This window comes from Bombina bombina, chromosome 10 (genome assembly GCF_027579735.1).
Source record: "Bombina bombina isolate aBomBom1 chromosome 10, aBomBom1.pri, whole genome shotgun sequence".
Taxonomy (NCBI): Eukaryota; Metazoa; Chordata; class Amphibia; order Anura; family Bombinatoridae; genus Bombina; species Bombina bombina.
In genome coordinates this window covers 16582789-16609168 of record NC_069508.1, presented here as the reverse complement: position 1 = coordinate 16609168, position 26380 = coordinate 16582789, and the positions used below count along the sequence as shown (strand labels likewise).

At 40.6% G+C, this 26380-nt stretch overlaps 1 protein-coding gene across 1 annotated transcript; it reads right to left on the bottom strand.

Annotated features, from left to right (window-relative positions):
* Nucleotides 1–266: 266 nt before the first annotated feature.
* On the bottom strand, nt 267–26056 carry FNDC7 (fibronectin type III domain containing 7). The gene is made up of 14 exons (XM_053693822.1): nt 25968–26056; nt 18960–18978; nt 13767–14024; nt 12455–12709; nt 11577–11837; nt 11164–11421; nt 10463–10717; nt 9617–9874; nt 7582–7836; nt 6426–6680; nt 5776–6036; nt 3399–3428; nt 3029–3080; nt 267–1277 (listed from the first exon to the last, which is right to left on the bottom strand). The coding sequence occupies exons 1-13, from the start codon at nt 26025–26027 to the stop codon at nt 3049–3051; spliced, it is 2457 nt and encodes an 818-aa protein (XP_053549797.1). The 5' UTR covers nt 26028–26056; the 3' UTR covers nt 267–1277; nt 3029–3048.
* Nucleotides 26057–26380: the final 324 nt, after the last annotated feature.

Here is a 26380-nt window from a genome sequence, read left to right as displayed (position 1 = left end):
TTTGTTATGGTAAATGAGTCTCGCTGGATGTTTTTATTTATTTCTCTTTTACTTTTTATGTTAGAGTCAGCTGTTTATAGATTTTTTTTTAAATGTGTTTGTTTAGTAAGGTAAAGACGTCTCTGTGCTGCCGGTTTGTTTCACAATAGAACTCTATGTAGCGAGAAGTTAGCGGTTGTGAGACAGACGCAGCTCTACTAAATATAACAGCACTGAGCTCACTACACGGCTCTGTGACAAGAGGCAGGTACAAATGACTTCTACAATTTTTGAGTTGTGATGATGCAGGAGTTTTATTCAGTAGGATATTTCACAACCAAGTCTTATAAATGACCAGCAGTCAATACAGTAGATTTGCAGAAACAACACATACATAATAACAAGACAATGCAATAGCTTTCAGTCTGAACTTAGTAGATTTTTTTTCTAACAAATTTCAAAATTATGTCTATTTCCACTCCCACTGCACCATGTGACAGCCATCAGCCAATCACAAACATATATACTTATATTCTAAATTCCTGCAAAGTAGGACTCAAAAAGTGTAAATATAAAAAGACTGCACATTTTGTTAATGAAAGTAAATTGGAAAGTTGTTTAAAATTGCTGTTCTGTCTGAATCATGAACGTTTGACTTGCGTGTCCCTTTAAATCTAGGCTGCTGTCTGACTCGGACCTTATATCTTGCTGATGTCACTGGATTTACTAAGGAAGGACAGCAAGAGGTGACCCAGTAGTCACCTGACACTAACTGACATCATGCAATAGTTTATTCTGATTGGATGAAATTATTTTCTAGCCAATCAGAATGGACACAATGCTTCATGATGACATTTTCAGTTTCTCGCTAATAAACCAGTGATTACTAAACAGGACTTGCCTAACCAATGTGCCAATCCTAGCTGAGTCCTTGCCACAGAAATAGGCATGAGAGAGGGGAGGAAAACCTGACATTTGAGAGTAATATATTAGACTCTAACCACTTTTTCCCATATCATCAATTTAAAATATTAACATCACAAATCAATAATAAGGATCTTCCTTTGAAGAGTATTTATTGTGTGAGAATTCATTGTAAGTTTACAGCCTCAGACATTTACATAACACAAACTATAACTGCAAATTCTTACGTTTAAAAAAAACCCCTGATACGTTTGGCGATAGAACATAACAAATATACATTTGTGGTTTGCAAGTGTAACGTTGTACAGTCCAGTAAAGGCCTTTTGTTGTGTCGAGTTCTGCTTTCTTCTGGATTCCTGGTTTATTTAATGACCCTGTGAATGAAATATCCACAGTTTATAGTACTTACAAATGAAAATAACCGCTATTAAGCATGTAAGAGAAGGATTAAATAAACGCTATCTGCACATAATCAGGACAGGCTCAGATACTGCAGAGAATCTATCTTATGTGGGTGACTTACTGACAACATATTATCAGGAGAGGCTTAGGCAGTGCAGGGAATCTATCTTATGTGGGTGACTTACTGACTACACATTATCAGGACAGGCTCAGATACTGCAGGGAATCTATCTTATGTGGGTGACTTACTAACTACACATTATCAGGACAGGCTCAGATACTGCAGGGAATCTATCTTATGTGGGTGACTTACTGACTACACATTATCAGGACAGGGTCAGATACTGCAGGGAATCTATCTTATGTGGGTGACTTACTGACTACACATTATCAGGACAGGCTCAGATACTGCAGGGAATCTATCTTATGTGGGTGACTTACTGACTACACATTATCAGGACAGGCTCAGAGAGTGCTGGGTATCTATCTAGTGTGGGTGACTTACTGACCACACATTATCAGGACAGGCTCAGAAAGTGCTGGTTATCTATCTAGTGTGGGTGACTTACTGACCACATATTATCAGGACAGGCTCAGGCAGTGCAGGGTATCTATATAATGTGAGGGACTTACTGACTACACATTATCAGGACAGGCTCAGATACTGCAGGGTATCTATTTAATGTGGGTGACTTACTAACTAAACATTATCAGGACAGGCTAAGGCAGTGCAGGGTAACTATATAATGTGGGTGACTTACTGACTACACATTATCAGGACAGACTCAGAGAGTGCTGGATATTTTTCTTATGTAGGTCACTTACTGATAATATATTTTCAGGACAGACTCAGACAGTGCAGGGTATCTATCTAGTGTGGGTTACTTACTGACCACATATCAGGACAGGCTTAGAAAGTGCAGGTTATATATCTAATTGGGGTGACTTATTGACAACATTTTATCAGGACAGGTTCACATAGTTCAGGGTATATATCTAATTGGGGTGACTTACTGACAACACATTATCAGGACAGGCTGAGATAGTGCAGGGTATCTATCTAATGTGGGTGACTTACTGACAACATATTATCAGGAGAGGCTTAGGCAGTGCAGGGAATCTATCTTATGTGGGTGACTTACTGACAATACATTATCAGGACAGGCTCAGATAGTGCAGGGTATATATCTAATGTGGGTGACTTACTGACAACACATTATCAGGACAGGCTTAGGCAGTGCTGGGAATCTATCTTATGTGGGTGACACTGACAACACATTATCAGGACAGGCTTAGATAGTGCAGGATATCTATCTAATGTAGGTGACTTACTGACAACATATTATCAGGGCAGGCTTAGGCAGTGCAGGGCATCTATCTTATGTGGGTGACTTACTGACAACACATTATCAGGGCAGGCTTAGGCAGTGATGAATATCTATCTAATGTGGGTAACTTACTGACAACATATTATCAGGACAGGCTCAGATAGTGCAGGGTGTATATCTAATTGGGGTGACTTACTGGGGTGACAACATATTATCAGGACAGGCTCAGATAGTGCAGGGTGTATATCTAATTGGGGTGACTTACTGGGGTGACAACATATTATCAGGACAGGTTCAGGCAGTGCTGCATATGATCAGGATGTATTGTCATATATAACATCAGTTTGAGAGGGGTATTCAGATTTACATGCCCAGTATGTCACTTATGTACCCACCTGTTTGCAGCATGATATCTCTATCTGACACTTCTCTTTCCGCGATAAATCACTGAAAAAATAGAAATTAAATATAATCTTATTAACATGTACCAGTAAATATGGCACAGAATTTCATTATCCCACATGCACTTCATTTGCTATAGAACATGAGGGAGATAAGGGGGGGTGAGTAGTTTTTATTAGTTTACTAGAATACGCACAACTTTACATTAAAGTATTTATTATGTATTAATATTATATTTTGTGCCAATATCAAGCCTTTTACAGCAGCCCCTGACACAATAAACCTAAGAAAATCAGAATAAAATATACAATATAAAACACAATTACTCAGACAGAATAACACAAATACACAACATACACTTACCCATTCCTAGTGAGTTCCCTGAGCAAGTAACTGAAATAAAAAGAATAATCATAAGCAATAAACAGGTTCTGTTGTTACCTACAGTACAGTCATAGGAAAATAGTTAAACTCATTAACATGGGTAAGACTTTCATTCCATGTGACTGTCCTGTAGTGAATACGACTGTTGTCTGATGAGCAAGACTGCCTTCCATCCCGTGTGACTGTTTTGTATTGAATAAGACTGTTATCTAATGAGTGAGACTGCCTTCCATCCTGTGTGACTGTCCTGTAGTTAATAAGACTGTTGTCTAATGAGTGAGACTGCCTTCCATCCTGTGTGACTGTCCTGTAGTGAATAAGACTGTTGTCTAATGAGTAAGACTGCCTTCCATCCTCTGTGACCTGTCCTGTAGTTAATAAGACTGTTGTCTAATGAGTGAGACTGCCTTACATCCTCTGTGACTGTCCTGTAGGGAATAAGACTGTAGTCTAATGAGTGAGACTGCTGTCTATCCTGTGTGACTGTCCTGTAGTGAATATGACTGTTGTCTAATGTGTGAGACTGACTTCCTACCTGTGTGATTGTCCTGTAGTGAATAAGACTGTTGTCTAATGAGTGAGATTGACTTCCATCCTGTGTGACTGTCCTGTAGAGAATAAAACTGTTATCTAATGAGTGAGACTGACTTCCATCCTGTGTGACTGTCCTGTAGTGAATAGGACTGTTGTCTAATGAGTGAGACTGACTTCCATCCTGTATGACTGTCCTGTAGTGAATAGGACTGGTGTCTAATGAGTGAGACTGACTTCCATCCTGTGTGACTGTCCTGTAGTGAATAAGACTGTTGTCTAATGAGTGAGACTGACTTCCATCCTGTATGACTGTCCTGTAGTGAATAGGACTGTTGTCTAATGAGTGAGACTGACTTCCATCCTGTGTGACTGTCCTGTAGTGAATAAAACTGTTGTCTAATGAGTGAGACTGACTTTCATCTTGTGCAACAGTTCTGTAGTGAATAAAACTGTTGTCTAATGAGTGAGACTGACTTATATCCTGTGTGACTGTCCTGTAGTGAATAAGACTGTTGTCTAATGAGTGAGACTGACTTCCATCCTGTATGACTGTCCTGTAGTGAATAGGACTGTTGTCTAATGAGTGAGACTGACTTCCATCCTGTGTGACTGTCCTGTAGTGAATAAAACTGTTGTCTAATGAGTGAGACTGACTTACATCCTGTGTGACTGTCCTGCAGAGAATAAAACTGTTATCTAATGAGTGAGACTGACTTCCATCCTGTGTGACTGTCCTATAGTGAATAAGACTGTTGTCTAATGAGTGAGACTGACTTTCATCTTGTGCAACAGTCCTGTAGTGAATAAAACTGTTGTCTAATGAGTGAGACTGACTTATATCCTGTGTGACTGCTCTGTAGTAAATAAGACTGTTATTCCATCCCGTGTGCATGCTCCGTATTGAACAAAACTGTTGTCTAATGAGAGAGACTGACTTATATCCTGTGTGACTGCTCTGTAGTAAATAAGACTGTTATTCCATCCCGTGTGCATGCTCCGTATTGAACAAAACTGTTGTCTAATGAGAGAGACTGACTTATATCCTGTGTGACTGTCCTATAGTGAATAAGACTGTTGTCTAATGAGTGAGACTGACTTTCATCTTGTGCAACAGTTCTGTAGTGAATAAAACTGTTGGCTAATGAGTGAGACTGACTTATATCCTGTGTGACTGCTCTGTAGTAAATAAGACTGTTATTCCATCCCGTGTGCATGCTCCGTATTGAACAAAACTGTTGTCTAATGAGTGAGACTGACTTATATCCTGTGTGACTGTCCTGTAGAGAATAAAACTGTTATCTAATGAGTGAGACTGACTTTCATCTTGTGCAACAGTTCTGTAGTGAATAAAACTGTTGGCTAATGAGTGAGACTGACTTATATCCTGTGTGACTGCTCTGTAGTAAATAAGACTGTTGTCTAATGAGTGAGACTTACTTATATCCTGTGTGACTGCTCTGTAGTAAATAAGACTGTTATTCCATCCCGTGTGCATGCTCCGTATTGAACAAAACTGTTGTCTAGTAAGTGAGACTGACTTCTTACACTACAGATCAGCTGACTTATTTTGCCTCTCATTAAGTCTGATTCTAGGGGCATCACTTAAAAACAGTCATGTTTAGAGCCAAAGAAAACTTTGTTCAAGTCACAAAATGTGTAATAATTCTCCATGAACGGAACCACGCTCAGTTTACAGGCCATGACTATATTCCTCTTTATAGAGCATGGTTGGCTTCATGGTCAATGTGTTCTTCATCTGAGCTCCTTAGTGGTTACAAGATGGAGGTTCCTAAGTCAAAAAAGAGATATTAAAAGTTATTACCAGTATAGAGTTTCTTTGGGCAGAATGAGAGTGTGGATCCTTCGTGGGTGACAGGAGAGACCATCACAGTGTATACGTCCCCACATGGGATGTCAGGGATATCACAGTAGTTGACCCCGGGACTCGGGGTGCATGTAAAGTTTCCTTTAGAGCTGTACATGTTGGCACTGTAGTTAGTTGGCTCAGATGATGCCCGCCAGGTCACTCGGATTCCGCTGCTGGACAATCTATATAGCTTCACTCCAGATGGGCAACAAGCACCTGTGCAATATAAGGATGGTTGCAGTGAGCTTCAGTGAGTCTCAAGTAATTATCCCTGATAGCAGGAGAGAAACCATCTTTCAGTGTTCTCTCATACAATAAAATATCTTCCTAAAGGTACGTCTGGCATTCCAAGGAAGTTTTAGCCAGTGACAATAAACTTTACTAGCTGAGACTGCTCTTCAGAAAGTGAGACTACCTCTGGTGATTGACACCTTAGGAGCAAGACAATCCTCTCTTTAGTGATGCCCTTCAATAAGTAATGCTGGTATCTGTCTTCTAATTCTCTATTCAGTGTTAGACTACCCTCAAATAAACAGCACAAGCTAAAATCCAGGACCCAAAAATAATTTAAGCAAGGGGCAAAATACAGGAAATGAACCACTTACTTGAAGAATATCCATGAAATATGCAGACTGATGTGAGACCAGTGTCACTGGTGGGTTCCAGTGTCACTGAGTAATTGGTCCCACATGTGATACATCCCAGCAGGCAGTGGTCCTGCATTGTGTGGCACTTCGCCTCCCCCTTCTGTGACACCAGCCTTGCCGTGTACGTCTGCGCCCCCTTGGACATGGACCAGCTCAGGTTGGTTGCTGATTGTGTCACTTGGACTACACTGAGGTTTGCTGGACAGCACGGCGCTAAAAGAGGAAACAGCAAGGAGACTGAGGTAGCTTCAAATCCACTTTAAACAGCTTTAACTTACATTTTCCAGGCATAAGTGCTAGAGCAAGTTTAAATAATGATTTTTTTCATATGTATGACAGAAATATTTGGGGTAAATTAAATAGTCTGGAATATTTATGAATAATAAAGTTTTAAAATAAAAGGAGAATTCTTGATAATTTCTCTATAACATGATATAATGTGGAGGCCAATTACAGTTTTAAAAACTTATCAAGATATCAATGGACTTACAAGTGCGGTAGTCTCTGTTTTTTAATTGTATGTTGACCACACCATGAATGGCAAAGGGGTAGATTTAACGAACAGCAGATGCTGTAATCTACCACCGTAGTGTCCTGATCACTGAAAATATAAGTTAAGAAGCAGCAGTCAAAAGACCGCTGCTCCTTAACTCGTCCGCCACCTCAGCCCGATCAGATATGATTGGCTGCGAATCTGTAGGGGGCGGCATTGCACAAGAATTTCACGAGATCATGTCCGCTCGCACTATGATAAATTGGCCCCTAAGGGGGCGATTTATCAAGTGTTGGGCAGACATGATTCACTGTAGCGGATCATGTCCGCCCGACATCGCTAAATGCCGCCCCCTGCAGATTCCCTGGCCACTACCAGGGGGTGTCAATCATCCCAATCGTATCTGATCGGGATGATTGCTGTCCGCAGCCTCAGAGGTGGCAAATAAGTTAAGGAGTAGCGGTCTTAAGACCGCAGCTTCTTAACTTGCGTTTCCGGCGAGCCTAATAGCTTGCACGCAAATTGCTACATCCGCAGCTTGATAATTCGGCCCCTATGTCTTTAATGAGCGAACATTGTATCTTACAAAGACATTTGTTATAGTAACTCCCCAGAGGTTACCTGTCTCCAGAGGCACAGTGTAACTGGGCAAGCTCCTTCCTATGGCTGTAGTCGCCACCACACTGACCATAAACACAGATCCGCAGGGAATGTCGCTCAGAGAGCAGAAGGTGCCAGAGCCGGTGCAATTCCACCACAGACTGTCTGACTTTGCAGATACAGAGTATGTAGCATCTTCATTGTTGCCTTCCCAGTACACCGTATAGGTGGAGGTATCCAGTTTTGTGATATTTATAATTTCAGGGCTGCACGGAGCTGGAAGCAGAAAGTCATTAAGAACGTTTTAGTATGAGATGTCTGTGACATGCTGGGAACCACAGACAGACAAACATATAATATGTTGGGAGATACAGCAGATTGTATAATGTACATTGCATTTCATTTATGTTAAATCTGCTTCGTTCAATCTTGCCAGAGACAGAGAAGATATTGATGTGACTTTAATGGGTATTGAGAAAAGATACATTATGCAGACATGCTATTTTCTGTGTCAATATTACTTTAAAGGGACATTTTACAGAGAAAAAAATGCTATCATTCATATTAAATAGTATCATTTAAACATGTTGATTTTTTTGTATAAATGTATAATGTATAAATGTAAAGTTACTGGATGATAAATATTTACTGGGTGATAGGTACAAATCTTTATTGTACCTGTCAGCCGATGAGTGTTATTAGGAAGTGTCTATCAGCCAATAGGTATTAGTAGGAAGTGTCTATCAGCCAATAGTCATTAGTAGGAAGTGTCTATCAGCCAATAGTCATTAGTAGGATGTGTCTATTAGCCAATAGTCATTAGTAGGAAGTGTCTATCAGCCAATAGTTATTAGTAGGAAGTGTCTATTAGCCAATAGTCATTAGTAGGAAGTGTCTATCAGCCAATAAATAGTCATTAGTAGGAAGTGTCTATCAGCCAATAGTCATTAGTAGGAAGTGTCTATTAGCCAATAGTTATTAGTAGGAAGTGTCTATTAGCCAATAGTCATTAGTAGGAAGTGTCTATCAGCCAATAAATAGTCATTAGTAGGAAGTGTCTATCAGCCAATAGTCATTAGTAGGAAGTGTCTATCAGCCAATAGTCATTAGTAGGAAGTGTCTATTAGCCAATAGTTAAAAGTAGGAAGTGTCTATTAGCCAATAGTCATTAGTAGGAAGTGTCTATTAGCCAATAGTTATTAGTAGGAAGTCCCTATCAGCCAATAGTCATTAGTAGGAAGTGTCTATTAGCCAATAGTTATTAGTAGGTAGTGTCTAATAGCCAATAGTTATTAGTAGGAAGTGTCTATTAGCCAATAGTCATTAGTAGGAAGTGTCTATTAGCCAATAGTTAAAAGTAGGAAGTGTCTATCAGCCGATAGTTATTAGTAGGAAGTGTGTCTATTGGTCAATAGTTATTAGTAGGAAGTGTCTATTAGCCAATAGTCATTAATAGGAAGTGTCTATCAGCCAATAGTTATTAGTAGGAAGTGTCTATTAGTCGATAGTTATTAGTAGGACGTGTCTATCAGCCAATAGTTATTAGTAGGTAGTGTCTAATAGCCAATAGTTATTAGTAGGAAGTGTCTATTAGCCAATAGTTATTAGTAGGAAGTGTCTATCAGCCAATAGTTATTAGTAGGAAGTGTCTATTAGCCAATAGTTATTAGTAGGAAGTGTCTATTAGCCAATAGTCATTAGTAGGAAGTGTCTATTAGTCGATAGTTATTAGTAGGAAGTGTCTATCAGCCAATAGTTATTAGTAGGCAGTGTCTATCAGCCAATAGCTATTAGTAGAATGTGCCAACCAGCCAATGAGCTTTAGCGTAAAGTATATTACTGATACTGCTGGATTAGTTTCAGTTTACTTTACATTTTTCAGTAGGTGTAAATGATGCTCTTTCATATGAATGATAAAAAATGATTGAGTACAATGTAAATTTATTTTTTAAACTTTGGTATTGAGCTACTGTAGAAGGGCAAATTACCAGACAGATCAGGTTGGAGTTCTCCCATAGAAAGCTTTATGGTCAGAGCACTGGTCAGAACAACTTACCCGTCTTCATATAGTTGCTGGCACATGACGTGTTGCTGCCTCTGCTCTCACTGAATGAATAAACAGAGACATTATACTGAGTGTTACATTGCAGGGCTGAGAGGGAGCACAGTGTAGCTGTGTCATTACAGAGGATAACATTCTCCCCATCATCTGCTTTTGTCTCATAGATTTCAGCACCTCGGACAGCAGTCCAGATGATTTCAAGAGTATCACTGGACACAAACAGTGCACTGACATCGCTCGGGCAGCAGGGAGCTGTGAAATGACAATATAAAGTGAGCAAGTAAATCAAGCAAGAAATGTCAGGGCATGGTTCCATTTATTACCATCTGTGGTTCCTATTTAAGGTTACATAGAGGTCTCTATGGAAAGAGAGGCTGCGCATATTCTTCATGTTATACTTGTTGCTTCAAGTGCAAACTAATTATTTACCATCTCAGTAAGGATATCCATTTGATGAAATGTATTTTGTCATCTGAGCATTAAAAGTGTTATAGTTAACCCATTTAATGTAATTTAAAATGACTAAGTTCATTAGCGTTTGTCTCTACAAGATTTTTTAAATAGTGTTCTAACTTATATTAACTTCACAATAAATATGTAAACATTACCCAGTGACACCATTTTAAATTTGAACGAGACAATGAGATTTGAGTTTTTGTGATTTCTATTTGTTTCATCAGAATCAACTTGTATCTTGTAGGCCCATTTTGTGTTCAGACCCTTTTTTATTAAATGCAGAGAGGACATAGGTTGAAGTCAGCAAATATGTCTTGTGGTGGTCACTGACTCTTTTGTATTGTGTATGATAAGTCAAATACTACCCTACATCCCTGTACTCACCTGTGGTATAGTTGAAGATATCTCCTAGAGGACTTTGACCAGCCTTGTTATAGGCAAAAACGCTCATGAAGTAAATGAAGCCACAATCGCCTGGAAAGTAGCAACGAGTCTGGGACGTGTTACACTGAACTTCAAACCCGTCATCTCTCTTTGCAAAAACCACATAATAATCAGAAAGGGTCCCACTGGACCACGACACTGACAGGTTCCCAGGTACCTCTTCTTCTATGGTGATACCACTGGGTGCACAAGGGACTGAAATATCAAGAAGGAACAGTTAGAAGACAACAAAATGTATTAGTTTCTTTAAAAAGACCCTTATTAGCTTTATAACCATTTTCCCCTGACATATCTGCCTTAATGAATTGCACCTAGCTCTCACGTGATATCTAGAGGTTTATGTAACTTATTAATGACTCCTTGTAATGAAAGGTCTCAAGTGTCTGCTGGTTTATTTTTTTCTAAAAGGTGTGCTACGGTTTATTTGTTAAGTATGTCTAAATTTCTTGTCCAATTAAATATGTCAGATTTGAAAATAAATATTTGACTTATATTAGTTTCAAGAAAATACATTTTAAACTTGATTGACCAATGAGATTTCTCAGGTCAGACAAGTATATTATTTTTAAGAAGAAGAATTATATATTTTACCAATAAAGGGTAAGGGAAACATGTTTTCCAATACACACTCCAATCCATACCAGATTTGAAGTTCCTGGCGTTGGGTGCCAGAGTGGACCCAGCTTCATTACTTGCCACCAAAGACACGGCGTACTCCATGCCACAATATAATGAAGATATAGAGCAGGGTAACACAGATGTTGTGCAGTTCAAGGTGGTGTCTCCATCAGAAACAAAAATAGTGTAGTTAGTTGTAGCTTCAGCTCCGCTTACAGTAAAAGTGGCTTCCAAAGCTCCACTGTTGAATGTTATCTGAACGTCTGATGGAAGTGCAGGGCCTATATTAGGAAGCAATGGAAATAAAAAGCACATGAGGAACTTTTCATAATTAAAGTTGACCAACACTTAAATTACATGTAGACACAAAATAGCTCAACGTAAAACATTTGGGCCACAGAGGTGTAAACGTAATACAGGACAGTGGACTGCTTACGTGTTATTTGGTTATAAGTGATATCATCCCCGGGTGTGCCGTTGGCTTCCCAAGCATGCACCTTGATTGTGTATATAGTGCCTGGGTCCAACATGGTGAAGTTCAGAGACAAACTGGTTGTATTCTGGTTCCATCTGTTGCCAAGTCCATCTGATCTCATGACAGAAACAGAATATAATATGGCTGATGGAACCGGCTGCCAGCTCACACTCAAAGAGTCACTGCTGGGAGAGGTCACAGCCACAGAGACAGCTGGGAGAACTGAGAGAGAGAGAGAGAGAGAGAGAGAGAGAAAACACATCAATCAGTAGAAACAGAGTCACAGCCAGTACACCTGCAATCACTACAATAACAAATAGTATTACACTCTACAGTCTGTAATACATAATGCATTGTTTAGCACTCTTTTAAAAGGAGAATGAGTCAGATATGACATAGGAAGAGAGAAAGAGAGAGGAAGAAAGGGGGGGGTAAAGAGAAAGGGAGAGCAATGGGGAGAGAAAGGGAGAGACAGAAAAAGAGGGAGCGATGGGGAGAGAGAGAGAGAAAGGGGGAGAGTAAAAGAGAGGGAGACAGAGTGAGAGAGAATGAGAGAGAGAGAGAGAGAGAGAGAGAGAGAGAGAGAGAGAGAGAGAGAGAGAGAGAGAGAGAGAGAGAGAGAGAGAGAGAGAGAAAGGAAAAAAGAAGGATAGAATTTAAGAGAGAGATGGAGACAGAGGGAGGGGGTGGAGAGAGGGAGAGGCAGGAAAGAGGCAGGTAGCATAGAAGTGGTGCTGAAATACACTAGGATGAGAACTAATTTGGGGAATAAGATTAAATGAGAGACAAATGTTCTACTAGGACAATGATGGCCACAATCACAGACCCACACCCTGTACCTGTTTTTGCTATCTTGGGTGGAGATGGCTGACTTTTACCAGCAGAACTCACAGATCTCACTGTGATTTTGTAGGTGGTGTCAGGTTGCAAACCAGTGATGGTCCCCGGGGAATGTGTGACAATGGTCTCATAGAAAAACTCTCCATCCTGAGCTGTCAGCAAGTAGCCAGTGGCCCCTGGGACATCAGCCCATTCTACGGTGATGCTGCTGCTTAGCTTGCTGTACGCCTGGTCAATACTAGGGACATCAGGAGCTGCGAGATATGAGGCCATAGACAGTGTTAGGGCACCAGCAGATGAATTAAAATAACTTCTCAAATAAAGTAACGTTTAATTCTCTTATGTATCTTGTGTGTGTTATGTCTTTAAGGTCAGTGCTACAGCCAGACTATTAGCTGCTACTTCATTCATCTTCCTGAAATTCAGGGTTCAGCATTACAAGATCCAAACCCATTAAATTAGAACCATGTGACAGCAATGCAGTGCCACCGGGCTACTATAATACGCCCTACTTCATGCCAAGCACCTCCTGGATTTGGCTAGCGCATTAGTAAATAACAATTTCATAAACACAATTTACTATGAAGCTCAAAACTCAGTATTGCACTTACAGAGAAATCTCCTCAAAGCAACAGCTTTTAGAGGTATCATCTGCTTTACAAGTAACTTGTGCACTGCTGTTTATTAAAGTAAAACTTTCAGTGCATTCCTATATTATAAAGTAATGTTATTGCACAGCTGTATTATAAAATAAATCGTTTAGTGCATTGCAGTGTTACAAGTAACTTGTTTAGAATGTTTTCACACACAACCTGTATGTTAATGTATTGCAACAGTAGAGCCTTGTAATAAGGTGATTTATGTCCCTTTAAATTAGCATGATGCTCTAACCTGTATATGCAACAGTAGAGCCTTGTAGTAACGTGATTTATGTCCCTTTAAATTAGCATGATGCTCTAACCTGTATATGCAACAGTAGAGACTTGTAATAAGGTGATTTATGTCCCTTTAAATTAGCATGATGCTCTAACCTGTATATGCAACAGTAGAGACTTGTAATAAGGTGATTTATGTCCCTTTAAATTAGCATGATGCTCTAACCTGTATATGCAACAGTAGAGTCTTGTAATAAGGTGATTTATGTCCCTTTAAATTAGCATGATGCTCTAACCTGTATATGCAACAGTAGAGCCTTGTAATAACGTGATTTATGTCCCTTTAAATTAGCATGATGCTCTAACCTGTATATGCAACAGTAGAGCCTTGTAATAAGGTGATTTATGTCCCTTTAAATTAGCATGATGCTCTAACCTGTATATGCAACAGTATAGGCGTGAGCAATAGTGACGCCATATTTGTTCATTGCTTCTACAGTGACCTCATAACTGGTGTTGGGAAGCAGAGTGTTTACAGTTCCTATAGTTGTGGCTGAATTAAACACTGCAAATGTAGGCTCCGCTGCAGTCATGACTGGGTCTGCAGTAATTTTATATGATGTTGCTTCTGTGACTTTACTCCATTTGACGTAGATGCTTCTGGATGTCACATCATATACGGATACAGAGATATCTGAAAGAACAGCAAGACATTGCTTTATTGTTGTTTTGTGACATATTGTGACACTAACAATCTATTTGTGACATCTTGTGACACTAACAATCTATTTGTGACATCTTGTGACACTAACAAAATCTATTTGTGACATCTTGTGAGACTAAATCTATTTGTGACATCTTGTGACACTAACAATCTATTTGTGACATCTTGTACGACTAAATCTATTTGTGACATCTTGTGAGACTAAATCTATTTGTGACATCTTGTGACACTAAATCTATTTGTGACATCTTGTGACACTAACAATCCATTTGTGACATCTTGCGAAACTAACAATCTATTTATGACATCTTGTGACACTAACAATCTATTTGTGAAATCTTGTGACACTAAATCTATTTGTGACATCTTGTGACACTAAATCTATTTGTGACATCTTGTGAGACTATCAATCCATTTGTGACATCTTGCGAAACTAACAATCTATTTGTGACATCTTGTTAGACTAAAAATCAATTTCAGACATCTTGTAAAACTAAATCTATTTGTGGCATCTTGTAACACTAACAATCTATTTGTGACATCTTGTGACACTAAATCTATTTGTGACATCTTGTGAGACTAACAATCTATTTGTGACATCTTGTGACACTAACAATCTATTTGTGACATCTTGTGAGACTAAATCTATTTGTGGCATCTTGTAACACTAACAATCTATTTGTGACATCTTGTGACACTAACAATCTATTTGTGACATCTTGTAACACTAACAATCTATTTGTGACATCTTGTGACACTAACAATCTATTTGTGACATCTTGTGACACTAAAAATCTATGTGTGACATCTTGTGAGACTAAATCTATTTGTGGCATCTTGTAACACTAACAATCTATTTGTGACATCTTGTGACACTAACAATCTATTTGAGACATCTTGTGACAATAACAATCTATTTGTGACATCTTGTGAGACTAACAATCTATTTGTGACATCTTGTGACACTAACAATCTATTTGAGATATCTTGTGAGACAAACAATCTATTTGTGACATCTTGTGAGACTAAATCTATTTGTGACATCTTGTGAGACTAAATCTAGTTGTGACATCTTGTGACACTAAATCTATTTGTGACATCTTGTGACACTAACAATCTATTTGAGACATCTTGTGACACTAACAATCTATTTGTGACATCTTGTGAGACTAACAATCTATTTGTGACATCTTGTGACACTAACAAAATCTATTTGTGACATCTTGTGAGACTTAATCTATTTGTGACATCTTGTGAGACTCACAATCTATTTGTGACATCTTGTGAGACTAACAATCTATTTGTGACATCTTGTGACACTAACAATCTATTTGTGACATCTTGTGACACTAACAATCTATTTGAGACATCTTGTGAGACAAACAATCTATTTGTGACATCTTGTAACACTAACAATCTATTTGTGACATCTTGTGACACTAACAATCTATTTGTGACATCTTGTAACACTAACAATCTATTTGTGACATCTTGTGAGACTAACAATCTATTTGTGACATCTTGTAACACTAACAATCTATTTGTGACATCTTGTGACACTAACAATCTATGTGTGACATCTTGTGAGACTAAATCTATTTGTGACATCTTGTGACACTAACAATCTATTTGAGACATCTTGTGACACTAACAATCTATTTGTGACATCTTGTGAGACTAACAATCTATTTGTGACATCTTGTGACACTAACAATCTATTTGAGACATCTTGTGAGACTAAATCTATTTGTGACATCTTGTGAGACTAAATCTATTTGTGACATCTTGTGAGACTAAATCTAGTTGTGACATCTTGTGACACTAAATCTATTTGTGACATCTTGTGAGACTAAATCTATTTGTGACATCTTGTGACACTAAATCTATTTGTGACATCTTGTGACACTAAATCTATGTGTGACATCTTGTGACACTAACAATCTATTTGTGACATCTTGTGAGACTAACAATCTATTTGTGACAACTTGTGAGACTAACAATCTATTTGTGACATCTTGTGAGACTAAATCTATTTGTGACATCTTGTGACACTAACAATCTATTTGTGAAATCTTGTGACACTAAATCTATTTGTGACATCTTGTGACACTAAATCTATTTGTGACATCTTGTGAGACTATCAATCCATTTGTGACATCTTGCGAAACTAACAATCTATTTGTGGCATCTTGTGAGACTAACAATCTATTTGTGACATCTTGTGAGACTAAATCTATTTGTGACATCTTGTGAGACTAAATCTAGTTGTGACATCTTGTGACACTAAATCTATTTGTTACATCTTGTGACACTAATAAGCAGTTAGGGGAGGGGATATAGGGAGCAGTTAGAGGGGGGATATAGGGAGCAGTTTAGCGGAGAGGATATAGGGAGCAGTTAGAGGAGGGGATATAGAGATCAGTTAGGGGAGGGGATATAGGGAGCAGTTAGAGGAGGGGATATAGAGAGCAGTTAGGGGAGGGGATATAGGGAGCAGTTAGAGAAGGGGATATAGGGAGCAGTTAGGGGAGGGAGGGGATATAGGGAGCAGTTAGGGGAGTGGATATAGGGAGCAGTTAGGGGAGGGGATATAGGGAGCAGTTAGGGGAGGGGATATAGGGAGCAGTTAGAGGAGGGGATATAGGGAGCAGTTAGAGGAGGGGATATAGGGGGCAGTTAGGGGAGGGGATATAGGGAGCAGTTAGAGGAGGGGATATAGGGGGCAGTTAGAGGAGGGATAGAGGGAGCAGTTAGAGGAGGGATATAGGGAGCAGTTAGGGGAGGGGATATAGGAGGCAGTTAGAGGAGGGGATACAGGGATCAGTTAGGGGAGGGGATATAGGGAGCAGTTAGATGAGAGGATATAGGGAGCAGTTAGAGGAGGGGATATAGGGAGCAGTTAGGGGAGGGGATATAGGGAGCAGTTAGGGGAGGGGATATAGGGAGCAGTTAGGGGAGGGGATATAGGGAGCAGTTAGGGGAGGGATATAGGGAGCAATTAGGGGAGGGGATATAGCGAGCAGTTAGAGGAGGGGATATAGGGAGCAGTTAGATGAGAGGATATAGGGATCAGTTAGGGGAGGGGATATAGGGAGCAGTTAGATGAGAGGATATAGGGAGCAGTTAGGGGAGGGGATATAGGGAACAGTTAGGGGAAGGATATAGGGAGCAGTTAGGGGAGGGGATATTGGGAGCAGTTAGGGGAGAGGATATAGGGAGCAGTTAGGGGAGGGGATATAGGGAGCAGTTATAGGAGGGGATATAGGGAGCAGAAATGGGAGGGGATATAGGGAGCAGTTAGGGGAGGGGATATAGGAGCAGTTAGGGGAAGGATATAGGGATCAGTTAGGGGAGGGGATATAGGGAGTAGTTAGGGGAGGGGATATAGGGAGCAGTATATAGGGAGCAGTTAGGGGAGGGGATATAGGGAGCAGTTAGGTGAGGGGATATAGGGAGCAGTTAGGGAAGAGGATATTGGGAGCAAGTAGGGGAGGGGATATAGGAAGCAGTTAGAGGAGGAGATATAAGGAGCAGTTAGGGGAGGGGATATAGGGAGCAGTTAGGGGAGGGGATATAGGGAGCAGTTAGAGTAGGGGAGAGGGAGCAGATAGGGGAGGGGATATAGGGAGCAAATATGGGAGGGGATATAGGTAGCAGTTAGGGGAGGGGATATTAGGAGCAGTTAGGGGAGGGGATATAGGGAGCAGTTTGGGAGGGGATATAGGGAGCAGTTAGGGGAGGGATATAGGGAGCAGTTAGGGGAGGGGATATAGCGAGCAGATAGAGGAGGGGATTTAGGGAGCAGATATGGGAGGGATATAGGGAACAGTTAGAGGAGGGATATAGGGAGCAGTTAGGGGAGGGATATAGGGAGCAATTAGGGGAGGGGATATAGCGAGCAGTTAGAGGAGGGGATATAGGGAGCAGTTAGAGGAGGGGATATAGGGAGCAGTTAGGGGAGGGATATAGGGAGCAGTTAGAGGAGGGATATAGAGAGCAGTTAGGGGAGGGGTTATAGGGAGCAGTTAGGGGAGGGGATATAGGGAGCTATTAGGGGAGGGGTAATAGGGAGCAGTTAGGGGAGGGGATATAGGGAGCAGTTAGGGGAGGGATATAGGGAGCAGTTAGAGGAGGGGATATAGGGAGCAGTTAGGGGAGGGCTATAGGGAGCAGGTAGAGGAGGGATATAGGGAGCAGTTAGGGGAGGGATATAGGGAGCAGTTAGAGGAGGGATATAGGGAGCATTTAGAGGAGGGATATAGGGAGCAGTTAGGGGAGGGGTTATAGGGAGCAGTTAGGGGAGGGGATATAGGGAGCAGTTAGGGGAGGGGATATAGGGAGTAGTTAGGGGAGGGGATATAGGGAGCAGTTAGGGGAGGGGATATAGGGAGCAGTTAGGGTAGGGGATATTGGGAGCAGTTAGGGGAGGGGATATAGGGAGCAGTTAGGGGAGGGGATATAGGGAGCAGTTAGGGGAGGGGATATAGGGAGCAGTTAGGGGAGGGGATATAGGGAGCAGTTAGGGGAGGGGATATAGGGAGCAGTTAGGGTAGGGGATATTGGGAGCAGTTAGGGGAGGGGATATAGGGAGCAGTTAGGGGAGGGGATATAGGGAGCAGTTAGGGGAGGGGATATTGGGAGCAGTTAGGGGAGGAGATATAGGGAGCAGTTAGGGTAGAGGATATAGGGAGCAGTTAGAGGAGGGGATTTAGGGGGCTGTTAAGAGAGAGTCCGAAAAGCAATAACCGTAACTTAGGTTTTCAAAATGCTGCAAACTGCATAAACCTTATACTTGATTTGCAGCATTTGCAGGTTACAGAGTTTGGGACAAAAACAATTTTACACAAAAAAGAGGTTTCTAAATTCCTTTTAAATTAATTTCACCTTATTAGGAATGAGATTTACCTGTATTAGTGGAAGCCACCTGGAAAGAAAAAGATACAGATAATGTAATATTTTTAGTGATCAAAGGATATGTTTAACCCATAAATAACAGCTAATCTTTGAGAACAGATTAACTCAAAACAGGCAGGGGCATAATTACAGAGGCACAAACCTCTAGAGGGTCCGCCTGGCCCTGCAATCAGTAGTGGCATTGCTACAAGGAGGCCAGGAGAGGCCAGGCTTCCACCTGCAGATCATCCACCCTCTCTTGCACCTCTCATAGTTTATCACCCCTTACACATCACCCATCCTCTCCTACACCCATCATAGATCATCACCCCTTAACCACCCTCTCCTACACCCCTCAGGCCAGGTTTCCCCCTGCAGATCATCCACCCTCTCCTGCACCTCTCATAGTTTATCACCCCTTACACATCACCCATCCTCTCCCTACACCCCTCATAGATCAGAATTAACATAGAAAAAATCCTATTGGCTGATGCAATCAGCCAATAGGATTGAGCTGGCATTCTATTGGCTGTTCCAATCAGCCAATAGAATGCAAGCTCAATCCTATTGGCTGATTGCAGGTACCGGCTCTTCTGGAATGAAGGTTCCTTTAAATGACGTCATCCAAGATGGCGTCCCTTCAATTCCGATTGGCTGATAGAATTCTATCAGCCAATCGGAATTAAGGTAGGAAAAATCCTATTGGCTGATTCAATCAGCCAATAGGATTGAGCTTGCAGTCTATTGGCTGATTGGAACAGCCAATAGAATGCCAGCTCAATCCTCTACCTTAATTCTGATTGGCTGATAGAATTCTATCAGCCAATCGGAATTGAAGGGACACCATCTTGGATGACGTCATTTAAAAGAACCTTCATTCCAGAAGAGCCGTCAGATGAAGAGGATGCTCCTCGTCGGATGTCTTGAAGATGGACCCGCTCCGCACCGGATGGATAAAGATAGAACATGCCGTCTGGATGAAGACTTCTGCCGTCTGGAGGACCACTTCGCCCGGCATGGATGAAGACTTCTCCCGGCTTTGTTGAGGACTTCGGCCGGTTGGATGAAGACTTCTCCCGGTAAGGTGATCTTCAAGGGGTTAGTGTTAGGTTTTTTAAGGGGGTATTGGTTGGGTTTTAGAGTAGGGTTGGTTGTGTGGGTGGTGAGTTTTAATGTTGGGGGGGATTTGTAATTTTTTTTACAGGTAAAAGAGCTGATTACTTTGGGGCAATGCCCCGCAAAAGGCCCTTTAAAGGGCTATTTGTAATTTAGTGTAGGGTAGGGCTTTTTTATTTTGGGGGGGCTTTTTTATCTTGTTAGGGGGATTAGATTAGGTGTAATTAGTTTAAAAATCTTGTAATTTGTTTATTATTTTCTGTAATTTAGTGTTTGTTTGTTTTTGTACTTTAGATAATTTAATTTAATTGTATTTAATTGTATTTAATTTATGAAAATAATTTAATTATAGTGTAGTGTTAGGTGTAATTGTAACTTAGGTAATGTATTATTCTACAGGTACTTTTGTATTTATTTTATCTAGGTAGTTATTAAATAGTTAATAACTATTTAATAACTATTGTAGCTAGCTTATCGTTTATTTTTATTTTACAGGCAAGTTTGTATTTAAAATAAATACAAACTTGCCTGTAAAATACATTGTAGCTAGCTTATCGTTTATTTTAATTTTACAGGCAAGTTTGTATTTATTTTAACTAGGTACAATAGTTATTAAATAGTTATTAACTATTTAATAACTATTGTACCTAGTTAAAATAAATACAAACTTGCCTGTAAAATAAAAATAAACCCTAAGCTAGCTACAATGTAACTATTAGTTATATTGTAGCTAGCTTAGGGTTTATTTTATAGGTAAGTATTTAGTTTTAAATAGGAATAATTTAGTTAATGATAGCAATTTTTATTTTGATTTATTTTAATTATATTTAAGTTAGGGGGGTGTTAGGTTTAGGGTTAGACTTAGGTTTAGGGGTTAATAACTTTAATATAGTGGAGGGCTGGCGGCGACGTTGGGGGCGGCAGATTAGGGGTTAATAAATGTAGGTAGGTGTCGGCAATGTTAGGGCCGGCAGATTAGGGGTTAATAATATTTAACTAATGTTTGCGAGGCGGGAGTGCGGCAGTTTATGGGTTAATATGTTTATTATAATGGTGGTGACGTTGGGGGCGGCAGATTAGGGGTTAATAAATGTAGGTAGGTTGCGGCGACATTGGGGACGGCAGATTAGGGGTTAATAAATATAATGTAGGTGTCGGCGATGTTGGGGGCAGCAGATTAGGGGTTCATAAGTATAATGTAGATGGCGGCGGTGTCCGGAGCGGCAGATTAGGGGTTAATAATTATAATGTAGGTGTCGGCGATGTTGGGGGCGGCAGATTAGGGGTTAATAAGTGTAAGATTAGGGGTGTTTAGACTCGGGGTTCATGTTAGGGTGTTAGGTGTAGACATAAAATGTATTTCCCCATAGGAATCAATGGGTGGGGCTGTGTTAAGGAGTTTTACGCTGCTTTTTTGCAGGTGTTAAACTTTTTTTCAGCCGGCTCTCCCCGTTGATTCCTATGGGGAAATCGTGCATGAGCATGTTACACCAGCTCACCGCTAACGTAAGCAGCGCTGGTATTGGAGTGCGGTAATGAGCAAAATTTTGCCCAACGCTCACTTCTTGTCTGGTTTGTAAAAGCCTGTAATACCAGCGCTGTCTGCAAGTGAGCGGTGAGCATAAACTGCTCGTTAGCACCGCACAGCCTCTAACGCAAAACTCGTAATCTAGGCAATTGGTTGCTGTTTCTTCCTTCTGTATTAGTTACCCAATACTTTGGTGCATTGGTCAAAATGATTGTGGACTTACATGCTGGTGGACCAGATATGTTAATATAGTGTTATAAAACAGAAAATGTCCTCTCTATTCCTAAGCATAGCCCATCCAGACTACACGTTTAGCACTTCACCAAATTCCTTCCTAGGTACCTGTCTAGCTATGGACTGAAGGCTAAAATCCTGGTGTTACATATGTGGAGCATAGGCTGCTAGTTTTCTAAACTAGTCCAACACCCAAAGATGAGAGTCAGTTTTATCTATTAAAGAAAAAAATGCCAATACCACTGTTGGCCTGCTGTGTATACCTAACAGGACTGTATTAACACTGGAATTAATGAGCTGTCAATACAATGTGTTAGTCCTGAGGCAGCTAGTTTAATTAACTCCATCCTCACCAGAGGGGCACCTTGTCTTGTAGTTAGATGAAGCTAATCCCAGGTGATGAGTTCATGTATCCGGCTGGTTATCACTGACTGCTCAGTCTGTCTATTTATCTGCACAGGAAAGTTTCCTTCTGCTGACAGACTGCTGGGGCAGACTTGGCACAGCATCGAGTGAACTTTCTACCTTCCGAATGTGAATTCCTAGGTGCCCCTTAGTGTTGATTTAATAAAATTAGAATGATGATGTGTACAGTAATGACAATATCAGCGACTCTGCAGATCAGGACACCTGACTCACATGTCCCACCTGCAACAGCAAAACTGCCCCAGATCACTCATTGTATCTAGAACCCAGAAATAGATTTCTCTACAAAATAAAAAAATCCTCTGTGCATTATACTGTACAATACAGGGTCTGATCTCACCTATATTTTACAATACAGGGTCTGATCTCATCTATATTGTACAATACAGGGTCTGATCTCACCTATATTGTACAATACAGGGTCTGATCTCATCTATATTGTACAATACAGGGTCTGATCTCACCTATATTGTAAAATACAGGGTCTGATCTCACCTATACTGTACAATACAGGGTCTGATCTCACCTATATTGTACAATGCAGGGTCTGATCTCACCTATACTGTACAATACAGGGTCTGATCTCACCTATATTGTACAATACAGGGTCTGATCTCACCTATATTGTACAATACAGGGTCTGATCTCACCTATATTGTACAATACAGGGTCTGATCTCACCTATATTGTACAATACAGGGTCTGATCTCACCTATATTATACAATACAGGGTCTGATCTCACCTATATTGTACAATACAGGGTCTGATCTCACCTATATTGTACAATACAGGGTCTGATCTCACCTATATTGTACAATACAGGGTCTGATCTCACCTATATTGTACAATACGGGGTCTGATCTCACCTGAATTGTACAATACAGGGTCTGATCTCACCTATATTGTACAATACAGGGTCTGATCTCCCCTATACTGTACAATACAGGGTCTGATCTCACCTATATTGTACAATACAGGGTTTGATCTCACCTATATTGTACAATACAGGGTCTGATCTCACCTATATTGTACAATACAGGGTCTGATCTCCCCTATACTGTACAATACAGGGTCTGATCTCCCCTATACTGTACAATACATACAAACAGTTCAATACCCAGCACTCTAAACCCATAGAAGTGTGCACACTGTCAAAGGATTACTGCAAAAATCCCACAAAGTAATACATGACTAAGGGTTTGTAACCCGAAATGTTGTCCCTTTAATACTTTCTCCCACCTTGTGGAAAATAAAGAGATTCTATTGAAGATTACCAGTGGTGCTGCTGCAATTTTATGCTGTAATACTGTACAATACAGGGTCTGATCTCCCCTATACTGTACAATACAGGGTCTGATCTTCCCTATACTGTACAACACAGGGTCTGATCTCCCCTATACTGTACAATACAGGGTCTGATCTTCCCTATACTGTACAACACAGGGTCTGATCTACCCTATACTGTACAATACAGGGTCTGATCTCCCCTATACTGTACAATACAGGGTCTGATCTTCCCTATACTGTACAACACAGGGTCTGATCTCCCCTATACTGTACAATACAGGGTCTGATCTTCCCTATACTGTACAACACAGGGTCTGATCTACCCTATACTGTACAATACAGGGTCTGATCTTCCCTATACTGTACAACACAGGGTCTGATCTCCCCTATACTGTACAATACAGGGTCTGATCTTCCCTATACTGTACAACACAGGGTCTGATCTCCCCTATATTGTACAATACAGGGTCTGATCTCCCCTATACTGTACAATACAGGGTCTGATCTCCCCTATACTGTACAATACAGGGTCTGATCTCCCCTATACTGTACAATACAGGGTCTGATCTCCCCTATACTGTACAATACAGGGTCTAATCTCCCCTATACTGTACAATACAGGGTCTGATCTTCCCTATACTATACAACACAGGATCTGATCTACCCTATATTGTACAATACAGGGTCTGATCTCCCCTATACTGTACACTACAGGGTCTGATCTCCCCTATACTGTACAATACAGGGTCTGATCTTCCCTATACTGTACAACACAGGGCCTGATCTCCCCTATATTGTACAATACAGGGTCTGATCTCACCTATATTGTAAAATACAGGGTCTGATCTCCCCTATGATGTACAATACAGGGTCAGATCTCACCTATATTGTACAACACAGGGTCTGATCTCCTTTATATTGTACAATACAGGGTCTGATCTCCCCCAGACTATACAACACAGGGTCTGATCTCCCCTATATTGTAAAATACAGGGTCTGATCTCCCCTATGATGTACAATACAGGGTCGGATCTCACCTATATTGTACAACACAGGGTCTGGTCTCCCCTATATTGTACAATACAGGGTCTGATCTCCCCCAGACTATACAACACAGGGTCTGATCTCCCCTATATTGTAAAATACAGGGTCTGATCTCCCCTATATTGTAAAATACAGGGTCTGATCTCCCCTATATTGTACAACACAGGGTCTGATCTCCCCTATATTGTACAATACAGGGTCTGATCTCCCCTATATTGTACAATACAGGGTCTGATCTCCCTACACTGTATAATATCGGCTCTGATCTCCCCATACTGTACAATAAAAGGTCTGATAACAATACACTGTATAATACTGGTCTGATATTCCCATACTGTATAATGCAGGATCTGATATCACTAAACTGTATAATAGAGGGTCTGACTCTGATCTCATCATCTCCTTAACCCTATACAATACAGGGTCTGATCTCCATACACTATACAATACAGAGTCTGATTTCCCTCATACAGTACAATACAAAGTCTGATTTCCTCTGTACAGCACCATGCTCGGTCTAATTTTCTTCCTAAATTACAATACAGGGTATTATCTCCCATACACTGTACAATCCATGGTCTGATCTCCCTTCAATGTATAATACAGGGTCAGATCGGATCTCCTGCATTGTGCAATGGGTCGGATATCCCTACATTGTACAGTACAGTGTCTGAGCTACCACACTGTACAATACAGGCTCTAATCTCCCCCTACTGTACAATACAGAGTCTGATCTCATCTAAGATGTAATACAGGGTCTGATCTCCCCAGACAATACAGTACAGGGTCTGATCTTCCCATACTGTACAATACATGGTCTGATCTCCCTACTGTACAATAGAGAGTCTGATCTCCCCGTACAATCCAGGTCTAATCACCCAACACTGCACAATACATGGTCTGATCTCCCCTACAATGTAATACAGGGTCTGATCTCCCCAGACAATACAGTACACAGTCTGATCTCAACCATGCTGTACAATACAGAGTCTGATCTTCCTATACTGTACAATACAGAGTCTGATCTCACACCTACAATGTAATACAGGGTCTGATCTCCACAGACAATACAGTAGACAGTCTGATCTCCCCATTGTGTACAATACAGGGTCTTATCACATCACAATGTGCAATACAGGGTCAGATCTAACCCATCTACTGTACAATTTAGAGTCTGAACCCTCCACTTATGATACAATACACACTATACAGTTCTCAGAACAAGAACAGCTGCTGTGATCATTATTAATAATTGTGAATAATACAAATGGATAAGCTATTGCTATTACTTACAACCCCTATAGCAGATATCAGCAGTGGGAGAAGGAAACTTCTCAGGTGAATGTGAATAATACAAATGGATAAAGCTATTGCTATTACTTACAACCCCTATAGCAGATATCAGCAGTGGGAGAAGGAAACTTCTCAGGTGTATGTGCCCCATCGTCAGCCTTAGAAATCTCTCTGTGCTGCCCCTGGGTGTGAGGAAAGTTCTCTGGCTGAATCCCTCCCTGCAGGAGACTGAAGGGCCATGGGTGGGGGCCAGGGAATCATATTCTGTGACATACTGTACTCAAGGTAGCTCATTTAACCCTTTACTGCCGGAGAGGCTGAAAGCTAGTGAGTCAAGCAATACATTTGGTGTTCTCTTTCACCAGCCACATACTGTACAATACAGGGTCTGAAATCCCCCGAACTGAACAATACAGAGTCTGACCTCACTCTCACAATACAGGGTAGAAGTTCCTTTACACTTTACAATACAGAGTCTGCACTCACTCTCACAATACAGGGTAT